Genomic DNA, 13993 nt, shown 5'->3' with positions numbered 1-13993 from the left:
AGGGTACAGATTTCTCATTTTGAAAATATTAATATGGACAATTTCCATATGAATATTCCATATTTTTTTTTGTCATTGATATATATATGTACTGATCTCCTTTCCAATAAACACAACAGCTGCATATAACATCTATATAATCAAGGAACAGGAAAGTCCCGGGTGCTGCCGAGCCTAAACGCAGAAGTTAAAACCCCAGCCTAATACTGAGCCTGTTGCAACTTGAGTGTTCTTTCTGTGTGTTCGTGTCTGTTCTTTCTCTTACAATCTCTCTTGCCTGGTTGGTTTGGAGACCCCTTGGGACAGAAACTTTCTTGTATTTTGTTTTCTTATAGAGCCAAAAGCACGAGACGTTTTTCTAGTGTAGTTTTTAGGTGCTACTGGAATTAACATCCTGATGATTTAATAGTGTCCGAATATTGCAACGGTGCGTGTCCAGACTGTTGTTATCAATGTGTGATTCATTAGTTACACTGACTACTCAGCCTGGGCACCAATCACTGTCACCTCCAAGCAGTGTGCTGCTTTCATCTTCTCCTTAGTTTAACCTTTACTATCTTAGCAGTTTCCTGGCTACCTCCTGAATCTGGAGAGTTTGGCGTCGGATCCCGCTGAGTCTCACAAAATATGTTTCTTCTACTAACTCTCATTTTTAATGAAGCGGTCTAATGTGATAAGAGGAATGACTTTTCTGTTGATTGCAAAATTTGACACGACAGATATTCATCCTTAACTATCCAGCTGTGCATAAATCACGCTGCCGTCCTCAAGGTGGAATCCATAAAATGCTCTTTCAAATCCGCTCTTCAAACATACCAATGAAATACTTACAGGCACAGAACCCAGCGAGACAATCACGGGAAATCTAAGTAGAATGTTTTCTGTGGGGATTTGATGTGTAGCTTCCATTTTAAGCGGCTGCCTGAATAGCGTGTGTTGAATAGGAGGAAGGGGAGGAGGAGGCGGCTGCAGCAGCCCTCGGCAGCCTGAGCAGAGCTCCTGCTGTGCTCGCCGGGGAGGCAGCCGGGGTAGATGAGGGGACACGCGCTATTGCTGGCTCTCTCCTTTTAAACAAACGCAGCACATCTTTGTGCGCAGGCAGGAGCTGCTCAAGCAGCTTTGTGCTCTTCACTGAGGGCTGGCTGCAGGCGCAGGCAGCACAAAGCGACCGCTTGGAGCCCCCCACCTCTTCAGCCTCGTCCAGTAATTCCCAACTTCAAGATACCGTGTCCAGCCTGCTCGGTGATAACTCCCTGTACCCACCCTGTTGTGACCAGTACCTCCTCAGGCTGCGGGTTTTGAGAAGTAGGGCCTTTGAGGCTGCCTTGCATGTACGGTGAGGACAGAACCTGTTCACTGCAGAGGAGATGATACAGATTTTAGCTCCCTGTCTGAAGCAGTGGCTTGTGATTCCCATGTCAGCTCTGCAACACCCTGTCCAGAGTGAGAACCCTCAATAACGCTTGTGCCTGTGGCTGAGGACACTCTGAGGAACAAAGGTCTTTATGTACAGGGGCCATGCATCGGGGAGGTGAAGGTGTGTATGAGGAGGTAGGGGCTTGGTCCTGTGGGAGCACAGTCATCCCAAAGACATGCTTTTGGCAGCGTTTGCACAGATTGTGACTTCTGATCTTCTGTTTCTTTGACTGAGCCATTCTTTTTAATGGATAAATACATGCCACTCACCCCCCAAATATGGGCTTTGATATAATCATAGAATCATTTAGGTTGGAAAAGAGCTTTAAGATCATCAAGTCCAACCATAAACCTAACACTGAATAAGAAAGCACATGTAGAAGTTGAAGTACCCTTCCTGGATATAGTTGCTTTTCTATGTTGGGATCATTACCTCTGGCTTTATTTTTGGCATATATATTCTCACACCTTTATTACTATTTGAAACAAATGGAAGGGCCAGGAATTGTAATACGTAGCTCACATAATCTGTTACCTGTAAAGATGAACGCTACCTTCTGAATGATTTCCTCGGTAATTACACTGTTATTGGTGATTTTCTCTGAGGAGTTTGTGCCTATCGCCTATCCTTAGACCTCTCCAGAATCTCTGCTGACAAGTTTGTGATAAATGTGAATGACCTGAGTTATGGTTACTTGTATTTAACAGTGAGCGTATTTAAAATATGAGTTACTAAATAAAATAATTAAAATAGCAAAAGTATTAAAGTATTGTATGTCATTCACTTATTGCTTGTATGCATTTCATTTTCGCTTTATTTTTGTGACAAATACAAGAGGAATTATAGATGTAATTGATCCCAGTATACATTGGAACAGGTTTGTTGCAGACAAGATGGGTGGCCCGATTGAAAGAGACAAACTACATGACTTCAGCTGGGAACTTCACATAAGTGAAATAGAATTTGAACTGAAATGCAACGTTGTGCCTATTGGGAAAGTCAAAAAAGGGACATTCTACCACAGGGCTTTACTTTTCAAGGTACATCAACATTTATTTTACAACACAACATATTGATGTTAAATGGATATTATAAACTAAAGTATACTTGCATCAGTATAATATAATATTTATATTCATGCAAAATCTTTTGTATACACTTAAGTCATTTTTCACTGGCAAAGTTGATTTCCCAGTGAATGAAAGCCAGCATCGCTTCTTTCTGTAAACATTCTTGTTGTCATTAAATTGTCTTAAGTGATATCAGCAGAACACTTGATAAATGGCAAAAAGCCAAAATATTTGATTGGGAGTCAAAACATTTTACGTTTTCTGTAAACTGTAAAATATTGAATTATGCAGCTTCCTTTTTTTTTTCCATGCTGCAAATGTAAACTTGTTGGGACAATTTTTATTTGGTATCTATCCAATATTCTATGATAGTATATAACAGCTTTTATGTTCTAGTTTCTTAGATGGGAAGATTATTTTCTTCTGTCTTCATGTGAAGATGTACTGGTGCAGCCTGCGTATCTGTCCCATCCTTTTTCCTTGGCTGCTGGGTAGCTGGACCTCTCTTCTTCTTGGATGGAAAGGAAAAGAGAAGAAAGGGCCTAACGCATTAAGCAGGAGGGACCTAGGAAACAGTACGCAGGAGAAAGAGCACAATCCTAAATTTATGGTATCTGTGGGGAGAGAAAGTTCCCAACATATTTTACGGAGGTCTGAGGGCATGAATTAATTGTGCTGGAGCAGCACTGTTGTTCACTTATCCTCCACTGTCCTGAGAAACCGTTGTAAGGACTGATCATCGTTCCTAAAGCCACAGCAGTGTAAGCAATGGATATCCCTGTCCATTTGTAACAAGTTAAAAATCTTTCAGGATTTCATTCCTTCACAGCAGATGCATTCTGAGAAAGCAGTTTTGTAGCTGGAAACCATTATATGTCTGTCAGTGACAGCGCAGCACAGAGGAAAGGCAGGTGTTTCATCTAGCAGACGCTCGCCTCGCGTTTCATTGCTTCCCACATTCCCAGGGCTGAAAAGCAAGGAGCGTGCTTTAGAGCGAAGCAGCCGTCCTGAACTTGCACTGATAAGTGTTGCATTTTTGCACTTAATATTTCATACTAGCTCTGTGTGTGCAATGTACCTACACCTCATTGCCTGAATAGACAGTTCTTCAAAGTGTTTTTCAGAAATAAGTCTTCCAACTAGAAAAAAACAATTGCTGGGTACTGTGGGTGTTGCACTTCATTTGAGATCTGAAGGACTGGCTGATAAACAAATGTATCAGTGTCTGAAAGAGTTAAAATGAGTATTTTTCATGTTGTGCATAGAATATGGTAGAAATAACATTTAAAAGCCTACACTTTCTAAGCAGAACCAACAACAAAGATTTGCAGTTTGGAACACTTCAGGGATTTACAAAGTCTGTTTCAAGAAAGTTCTTGGCCTTTCAGATACTTGTTTTCTTTTTAAGCGTCTCTTGGCCTTGCTGTATATCACAGAAGCTACACGTATTAACTGTGATTAACTCCTCTTTCTTTCCTTTTTAGGTGATAGCAGACAGGATTGGCATTCGCTGTAGTTTAGTTCGTGGCAAGTATAACAGAGCTTGGAATGAAGTTGAATTGGTTGATGACTCTCCTCAAGGAATAGCTGGGCTTCTGCTTCCTCCTCAAAAGTATATTGTGGACCTCATGTTTGAGCCAGGCTTTTTGATAAAACAAGGAAGTGCAGAGGCAGATCAGTACAAATATATTTAATCATCTTGACAAATTTCACCAAAATAACTATTTTAAAGATGTTTGCAGTCCTAATATTTATGAAACATAAGGGGCTGCAGGTCCAGCTATCAAAAAGAAGCATATCTGGTATGTTGTCCTAAATGTTTAATTAAACATATTTTAGGCATCCAACTTCGATGCTTAAAAATTTTCTTAATTTTTGGTACTAAACTGTAAAACTACAGATTAAAATCTGGTAGATCAAGAATATTTGGTATGTGTTAACATCATAATGCATATTAAATAGGTTTAAGTTATTTCCAGAATACAGTATATTCTTTTTTTCTTATGTTCCTTCAACTCCCATGGACATTTATAGAAAGTATATATCTGTGAAGCAAGTGACATCTGGTGAAATCAAGTCACCTGAAAACAACTGGGCAATTTTTTGTGTGAAATAACCCAAGAACTGAGAAGTAGAAGAACTAAGATAACAGTATACTTTCACCCTCCTTAGAAAACATGCCATTTATATTTCTTGGAACTTGGCAGAGTTGATAATTACAGATAATAAGATACGCTGGATGAAAGTAAATACTGTTTGTCCTGGCACAGGGAAGACGGACGATTGATAAGTTATTGCTTGCAATTTAAATTCTTCCCTTTTCACTTAAAGATAAAATGGATCCTGAGAAGGCAGCAGTTTTAGACAGGGAATTTGTATTCCTTGCTGCCTTGGGTAATATGGTGCTCTTGAAGTGTGGTGGTGCATCTAAGAGAGGTAAAACACTGGCTAGAACACTCCAGTAAACACTTTCTGGTGAAGATGTCCAGAATGTACTGGAGTATTTCAAGGAGTACCACTATCAAGTGAGTTTAGTGTGGAAAACTGAGAAGTCCTGTACCGAAGTTAGGCCAATGCAGACAACATTGTGCGAATCTGAATTTCAGAAGACCAGAACACCACCAGTAAGGCATTTACTCCCTACCCACCAAAAAATGTGATAAAAAAATTGGGGATCTGTGTTCTTTTACTTTTTTAATGTTTGTATACGCTCAGTCACTTGTATAGTCTGCTTTGGTTTGAGGAGGTTTATATCTGTTGTATTCATTACTACTTACGAGCATGATCCCACCACTCCCCCTCCTTCTTCCTCTGACATGCAGCATGATTTTCTGGTAGCTCTTTGGTGAACATTTTATCTTTCTGGTATAAATTCACTTATATGGCCGCATGTTCATTTTTTTACCTTATGTTTAGCAGTACTAGTACTCTAGACCTCAGAATGAAAAAGAACTCTGGAAACAAAATACACGGTATGTTAGCAGAACTGAGTGGAAGGTGAGGATGTGTTTCTTATCATTGCTATGTGTTTCTTATCATTGCTACGTAGCAGGTAAGGGACTGATGAAAAGTGATATGCTCTCACTGACAGGCATGATTGGCTATAGAAACCTGCGACTTTAAAAGTGCAGGAAATGGAAGTAAAATAAGAATTAATTTCCTACTAGCTATCATTTCGTGTAGTTTTCCTACATTGGAATTTCATTATTTTGTATTGGAACCATAATGTCAAAGTGTGACTTACTGTTTGAGGATGTCTTAAAAAACAAAGCAATTTTTGTTGTTTCTAATAAAAGTCAATATAAAAAAAAAGACAAAATGTAAGTTTTTCAAAATAAAAATTGGGCAACTTCTATTCTAGACATATAAGCTTGCTTTACATAAAATGATACCTAAACAAATAAAAAAAAAAACCACTACACAACCTTGTATAATGCAGAATTTGATGATCCAAAAATGTTGGATGAGGGTTGGTTTATGTCTTTCACAACTTTTAGCTTTGTATTAGCTGAGTTCTGTCACTTCAAAATTGTAATGCATTTGAGTGTCAGAAACAAGATCTAGGTAGAATATAAACACTTAAATCCCAAATTGTTATTTTGAAAACTGCGGTTTAGTTGTCAAGTAAGTCAAAAGATGCCAGATATTTTTATCTGATGCTTCCCAGGGACCTGTAGCTGTGCCCATGCCCTGCTGGAGACTTCCCCCAGCCTTGACATGAGCCGCCCAGCTCATACTTATTCCAGATCTGAATCAGAAAACAAAATGTTCAAAAGTTTCTGCCGGGCTCAGCTGGGTGAATATTCCCAGGACGTGCCCAGCATACAACATTTGGGTAGGGCCATGCCTGAGTGAAGTGATCACCTACGTTCTTTTAAGGAGCAGGTGGGGAAGGGCCTCATACTTCCTTTTACATAATAGTTTAGTGGGCAGATCAGTCACTCGGGAGGTGGAAGGGGTCAGACTTGGTGCCTTCCTAAGCATGAACAAAACCGTCTGCAGCTACATAATTGCCAGGATATGTTATAGCCACTAAGCACTCTTCATCCCTCTTTTTGAAGCTCTGCTATCATGTAGAAAAGAACGCAGGATTAGTAGACTGTAGAAACAGAAAAGCTGGGCGACTATTAGGGGTAAGAGTTAGGTATTTCCTTTAGGAAAAGAGAGTCTGGGTCTCCAGTGCCCACTGCCAGAAATGTTCTTATACCTTACTGCATGTCTACCGTAAAATGTAGGAACTGTATCCAACCTCGAGCAACACCTCTCCTGCAAGGTGAAAGGCTGTCTTAGGCAAAGACAGGAACTGAAACGAGGGTCATTCCTCCACAGCTGTAACCATTGGGCAATTACACAAAAGTGGGCATCATGGCCAGCAGCTGTGCAGAATGAAAACCAAATGAGACATGTTCAGCTTCTTGAAAGAGAGGGTATGTACATGATTATCGAAGGACAGCGTTGCGGACTGTAGATCCTGATTTGAAAGAGGCACCTCTAAGTCATCCTTAGCGTAATGTCTGTGCTTCTGAGGGAAGCTAGCATGAAGACACCATAGTCATGGTTCCTCTGGTTCACTGGAACTACTTAACTTCATACTGACTGTGATGAATTTAGGTAGTGCCCTGCTCAGCTTGCTGCTTATTGCATGGTCTATTCCAAAGCATCTGGAACTGACACACCGCACATGCGCACACACACACATACACACACGCAGGCACCTGCCATACATTTTCATTAAAGAGAATTTTTGGTTTTGATTTGGCATTGAAAAACACACTGTTTAATATGCAGCACATCTGCATATCAAGAAATACAAAACTGGATTGTGTTGATAAAAGGTCAGACATGATTTCTAACTTTCTAAGGAACATGAGCCAGCAAAGCAGCAGACTGAAATTGGTGGCACTGTCAATGTGATTTCAAGTTGCAATAGAGCTTTTGGTCTAATGCTTTGACCCTGCACACTTCTCTGCCTCTGCTTGTTCTGCGTGTGCCAGAACCATTGTGGCTAAGGGGATTCTAAGTGGATAATTCCAGGCTCTTCTGACCAATTTTTGGCTGAGATGTGTTTCTGAGGTGTGCTTCTGGTAAACACCTTGCTGCAGAAGTGGATTCTTCTGTTTTTCCCCAAGCAGATGCAGAGGCGGCACAGATTGCTGGCAGCAGCAGTACCAGCACTTCCGTGCTTCCCTTCTATCGCCCTCGATCCCTGAGCAGTAGGAGCACTGAGGTTAACTTGTATTATCTTTGTGCTAGCAGGGCACAACTGCTGTGTAATTTATAGAATTAACACATTTCAAATAGTTTCCGATTACCCACTGCTAAACTATAGCAATGTCAGAACATCACTCCCTCAAACTGCGTACTCCCTTGCATAGCAGAAATTGAAATGAACTCTTTCTCCAGCAAATCTCTGTTGCTGATTAACTGTGGATCCTGAGAAGAATCCAAGACTCTTAGAGCAAAACAGGTGTTTCTTTTCCAGTCCAAGAGGAGCTTTTGTTCTGTTATTTTTGACATCAAACTTGACTTCAGAGAAAAACAAAAAAGTCCTTTATTAGGAAATACGCATTTTGAATAGCGACATATTATTTCATTCATTGCTCCTTCGCATGAATCTGCAGCTTTTGTACTACATGATTCATTTCTCCATAAATCCAGCTCATTATCAACGCAGAGTGTCAAAATGGAGATTGTGCAGAGGCAGTAGACATTTACTGGCTAATGTGCCAACTTAGTTAAGATAATAAAAAGCACTAATGTATTTATCATATTCATAGCTCTCTTGCTGGTTTATACAAGACTCTTCTCCCCAACAACTCATTGGCAGTACCTATTTTCCTTCAGAAGACTGAAAATAAGCAAAAAAAAAATCACCATATAATTAAAAGCCTTAAGACAGCATATGCCATTGCAGCAAAGTAAACAAAAAGCCAAGAGTCTATCCAACCAAGTAGCCCATCTGCAGCAATGGTGAATATAGAAAAGGTTAATAACATGGCATGAATATATTTATACATTTATACATTTCCAGAGTACTTGAGTAGTGTTCAGCAGTTTGCAGTTTAGGGGCTTTCTATGTGCATATGTATGTAACAGTTCTTAAAGTTTTCTGTCTGCACTAAAGTTGTGCAAAGAAGCATCTCTTTTCATTTATTCTGAATTTGTTATCATCTGCTGCTTTCCTTTATTATCTCCTAGTTTTTGTAGTAGAAGAGACAGTGGACATTCATTTCCTACTTAGCATCACCATAAGGCTTGTGTTCTTATGGGTGTCCTTTCTATTTACCCTCAGTATATTCTTCCCTAAGTGTACTTATATGCATGGTATATTTAATCACTTCTTGTGTGGACTCCCACACATACCTATAGTCATTGTGCTGTTTCCTACTTGTATCTCTGTGTATTTAGTGTATAGTGTATTTAGTTACACTATATTTTTAGAAATTAGATTAGACCTGCGTACAATACTGAAGAGTTTGTATTCTTTTCTCTTTTTTGTTTTCCTAGTAGCTCCTAATAATCCATTTACAATTGACAATTCTGAGCATTTAGCTACGTCATTTCATAGAATGAAGAGATATGGAGGAGTGGGTACAGCTCATTATAAGAATCTTAGTATGCAAGGTCTAATAAGGTGTCTTTAAAGCTCTCCAGATTAGCAGCAAAGTCAGTGGTTACAGTGGGAAGCATAACCTGTATCGATATCATAGATCTCAGGATGCTCTGTATAGCTCCATGGTCTTCCTGAACCCTAGCGTGAGTCAAGGTTTCCTTATGATTCCATGACAGATAACTCCATTGCTGTGTGATAGGTGAACAAGCAGGAGGTAACATTTTGACACATCAACATGCAAAAAAAAAAAAAAAAAACCAAAAGTTGTCTCTAGAAATTACATGCTCAACATGGAATTGTGGTTCATCCTCTGGGCCTTCAAAATACACAATTTCCTTATGCAATATAGGATTTGGCCATTATGCCTTTGTGACATCCTGAGCTGCTAAATGCAACAGTAAATGACAGCTCTTATGCTCCACTAGGTAGAAGGTACAAATTTCCAGGAGATGCTTTTCTGACTTCATGGACTTAGCCCATTTCAAGTATGCACTCTGTTACTTCTGATCTTAGAGGATGATAAGACGCACCAAAGAGTCTGAAGAACATGATGTATGCAATAAAGAAGAGCCCAAAGTTCAAGGCTTAGGAAAGAACTAAATACACAGCTCTTGTACCTCTTGTATCTTCTTGTATCTTTGTAGTATTTTATACTACAAAGGTTTTTATTCTTCATAAGCCTTTTTTTTCTTTTTTCCATAACGAGGAACCACCACACGTGACAGCTACTACCAGCAGGGAGGTGATGGTTCAGGCAGCAATAGCAGGTTTGGGCCCCTGGGCTATTTGATACTACAGCATGAGATATTGGCTAAAAATTCCCACTATGATGATCAATTGTCAAGGGCCCGAGTGAAGCAACAGCCCTTAATGGCCTGTTAATACCTTAATGTCAAGCCACAGGGAACAGGAAGAAGCATCTTTGCATCCAGTCTGTGTGCCTATTGGTATTTATCCTCATCATCTTAATAATGACCCGTCACGTCATGGGGTGGGTTTTTGATGATTGAGTTGAATGAGTAAAAAGATCCGGTATCCTTCTTTATCCTTAAAAAAAAAAAAAAAAGCAAAGCATTGCTCATCGGTCAGAGCTGGGGTGTCCCACCCCGAAACACCAGGCAGTGCAGCCCCCCCCACCGGGGTGCCCATGCAGCACGGTCCAGCCACACCAACCAGACCAGCAGGGAACCAGGAAAGCACGCTGCTTGCTGGAAACCATAGCTCTGAGACAAGCAAGATGTGTTCAAAAGTTATTATTTATAGAATAAAAAGCACCATCGAAGATGACTGGTAAGTTATTCATGACAGTAGCCTGTGTTACAGCACCATCTGTTAATTTGCTCTGTCCTTTCTTTCCTTCACTTTCCCTCCTTTTTGTTTTTAATCTCTTTTTGCATCTTCTCTCAAGGACTTTTCCATACACAGAAGCACAAATATTGGAGCACACATCAACGCATGTGAGCCGAAAGACCTGTGTTGGCCGTGCAAGGTGTTCACCCTGTGTTCCTACAGGTTTGTAGCCTACATGTTAAGGCATGTCTATCCGACAAGTCATACTGGGGGGTGTCTGGGGATGCCAGGAGCCACTTTGGGGTCATAACCCTGAACAGAGTATCCACGGTTGGTGGTGAGACAAAAGCCCCTGGCAAAAGACCTCTTTTTCACCTGTGTGAACTATTCCCCTGAACTACAGAAGCTAAAAAAGAGCTTTCTCAAGCCTGTACATTGGATCTATGTAAGACACTGGACATTTGCAACCCTACAGGCCAGAGGGATGCCACCCAAATGCTGAGAAGTGGGGCTGGCCACGCTCTGGGAGGCAGGACCGTGCCTGCTGATGGCAGGGGTGGGAATCAGCGGGCAGCTAAACCATGTTAACTGCTGAGTGCTGATCAACACATCCAAAACACCACGAAGCACTACACAGAGAGGAAAACACACAGTACGTCACAGATACCCACATACAACCACCTACTGGCACATCCAGACTGCTGACCTTCCACCACCACAGCTGTGTCTCCTCCCAGGCAGCTGCACCTCTCCCCAGACAGCACAGAGGGAAAGGACCAAAGGACTCAGCTCCAGCATTTTGCCACGGGCTTCGCGTTACAGCTGTGTAGACCTGGGGCATGATTTTTTCACACTCTTTACCAGTACAGCTATTGCAGCAGAACTCTGCAGATAAATTATCAGCTCTTTAGCCCTCTTAATAAGCCAATTATTTTCCTATTATGCAAACACTGGTTCTGACGCTGAAAGATGTCAGAAATATTGGAATGACTTTCTCTGGCCTTCCTTGTCCACTATTGCCCAGGCAGAATTTAGGGTTCAGGTACAGGTAGAGTATGTGCAGAAATCACAGAAACACAGAGGGAGAAAAAGACACACATACGTATCTTTGACTTATAAAAATGTTATTTGTAGGACATGGAAGAAATTAGCGTATTGGACACACAATGAGCTAGTAAAAGCTTTTCTCTCATTAAGGAGTGAGCTTATTTGCATGCTAATGAATCATCTAGTTCTTCCAGCTCATTGATGTTTCACTGACATGCTGAGATGCCATCTATGGAAACCAAGTGCAAAGCATAATTGAAGCCAGTTCTTGCTTGAAGTTGGATAAATGTTGGGGGAAATATGATGAGATGAGAAAAGCAATCATATCAAAGTAAGCCGCAGACCCTGTGGCTCATGCGGCCCTTTGCCCAGGCTATACCCACCTACTCAAACACTGTTTATAACCAGCTTGCCTCATTCTAGTCCTACCTTGCAAGTGAGGACAGCAGAGGTCTTCTTTGACCCCGTCTTCCAGCAGCCTAATGCTTGCTCTATACCAGATCACCTTGCTTATTTTAGAATAAGAGACAAAAAAGGCTTTTTAGCAAAAGACTTCTAGAAACGTGCAGTGCCATTAGGTTTTATGTGGAGGTCTACCTGTGAGCAAGCCTTTTCCAGTCCATATAAAGCTTTAGAGCTGCCCACTACTGTTTCTCCCTCCCTCATCCGTGCCACATAAAACTGCCAAAAGTAACAGACTCCTCCATGGACTACGCAGTGTATGACATCTTTCCCTTTTGTGGTGCCAGCGTTGTGCAAGTTTGCTTTAAAACATGGTGCTAAGTTCTTGTGGAACAGAAGCTGCTCCAAAACCAGGTCACTCTTCTGTTGCAGGAAAGGTTGAGCTACCTACCCAACCAGACACCTCAGCGCACTCTGGTCCCACATCTAAATTACAGCTCATAGGCTCAGTGTTGCCCGTTTCTTTGTTATTGCTCTCCCTTGCCGTTTCCAGATGTCCCTAGATTGTCCTACTGTTTGTGATATTCATCTCTTGTGTTTTCTAACCTACATCCTTCTACAGATCAGCAGTGCTTCCTAGTTACAAGAAGGATTTGAAAAAGCCTGCGCCATAGAATGTTTTTGATTCCTTTTTAATATGAACTTCTCTAAACAAGATGCTTTTAGTGACAGAGTCTGAAAGCAGATTCCTTAAAGGCCAAGTGTCAAAAAGATATTCAAGACTCAAAAGACTTTTCAACGTGTCAAGTCACTAGTTCTAATTGGCATTAGGGAACAAATTATGAAAGGGCGGAAGTGTGCTCAGTGTCCCAGGATGTAAGAGATTTTGGTAATGATATCTGATTTCCAAAGTCGGAAAGTTAGAGTATTTCGTGACAAATGGGCACCCTTAAGACACAGTTTATCTATGGTAGATCATACAGAAGAATCACGTGCTGTGACTGCCATTTTCTTTTCATGACACTATTTTTGCTGTAGACTTCTAATACACCTGCTATTAACAGGAGCTGCAGTACCAAAAAGAGAGCTAGATGACTGAAGGCTGGCCCTTAGATATAAATATATGGAAAAAAAAAGTCAGGGGCTGTAGTTCCAAGCATTGGATGAGCTTAGAGCTATTCAGGTATTAAATTCCTTCAGGAATTCCCAATGACGAGACAGCTAAGGATCAGGAGTTAACAGGGACTGGGGCTTTGCAGCACTGGGCCAAATTCCTCATGGCACTCGCTGCAAGCCAAGAGCTGTGTAGCATGAGGCATGCTTCCAAAATACAAATAGCACAAAATACAGGGTGAGTTCAGGATGCAGTGTGACATGCAGCAAGGAGCACACTGCTCCGTTGGTCTGGTGCTTTCTTCCGAGCGAAACCTCTGGTCAGAATTCTGCAGTTATTTACACAGGGATTGGTCTGTAGCTTTTGCTACCGTGGGATAGAGGAGGGATAAGAAAGGGGCCACCACCAATTTAGTGTGCTGATGCCACTTGCCATGTATTTGCTGACCACAGAAATTCAGCAGTAAACAGGAGCACAGGTTTCAGCCAGGTCTGTGCTCAGTTTTGGTACTGAAATGCCACTGAACGTTAGGTATGCTGGGAAGGTGTCTTTGCTTGCCACTCAAAAATTAAAGCAATGCATGCTAACGAACACACTAGCAATACCTGAGCTACCAGTATTTTTCCCTGCTAGATGAATGGCAATATGGTGTGGAAACAAGAGGTCTGTGTAAAACCTAGAGCCTGCTCTGATCCTTTCCACCTTCTTCATACATAGCGGATATGGACCAAAACATTTATAGCAGCAACATCGATGCAGTACACTGTTTTTTAAAAGGCTCCTAACCTAAAGTTCCCATAGAGGTAGTTGTTCCAGCAGGTCTGGCCAGTCTGTATATCACATGAAGCTGGAGCAGAAGTTTTTGCTCAGCCCAGAGTTGCTCAGAGAGGACCCGGAAAGGAAACACCGACTCCCATTCCTGTGGCAATGGGGAGTGCTGGGCCAGACTGCCACCAAGCGCTCCATTTTCATGAAATGGAAAACCAGCTCATGCCTTGAGGACAGGATGCTATTTTTTCCAACAGATAACTGGTGAGCAT

At 41.3% G+C, this 13993-nt stretch overlaps 1 protein-coding gene across 1 annotated transcript in view; it reads left to right on the top strand.

The window, feature by feature from the left end:
• The window catches only part of ARMC3 (armadillo repeat containing 3), a gene marked incomplete at both ends in the record, with an annotated part of 56637 nt that extends 52456 nt beyond the window's left edge, over nt 1–4181 (top strand). Inside the window, 2 exons of the mRNA XM_082480052.1 lie at nt 2295–2457; nt 3972–4181. Coding sequence (XP_082336178.1) covers nt 2295–2457; nt 3972–4181 — 373 coding nt within the window. The remainder of the gene's footprint in view (nt 1–2294; nt 2458–3971) is intronic.
• Nucleotides 4182–13993: the final 9812 nt, after the last annotated feature.

Source organism: Vanellus vanellus (assembly GCF_965231255.1).
Source record: "Vanellus vanellus genome assembly, chromosome: 2".
In the NCBI taxonomy this organism is placed as follows: Eukaryota; Metazoa; Chordata; class Aves; order Charadriiformes; family Charadriidae; genus Vanellus; species Vanellus vanellus.
This window is presented reverse-complemented; position numbering and strand designations above follow the sequence as displayed.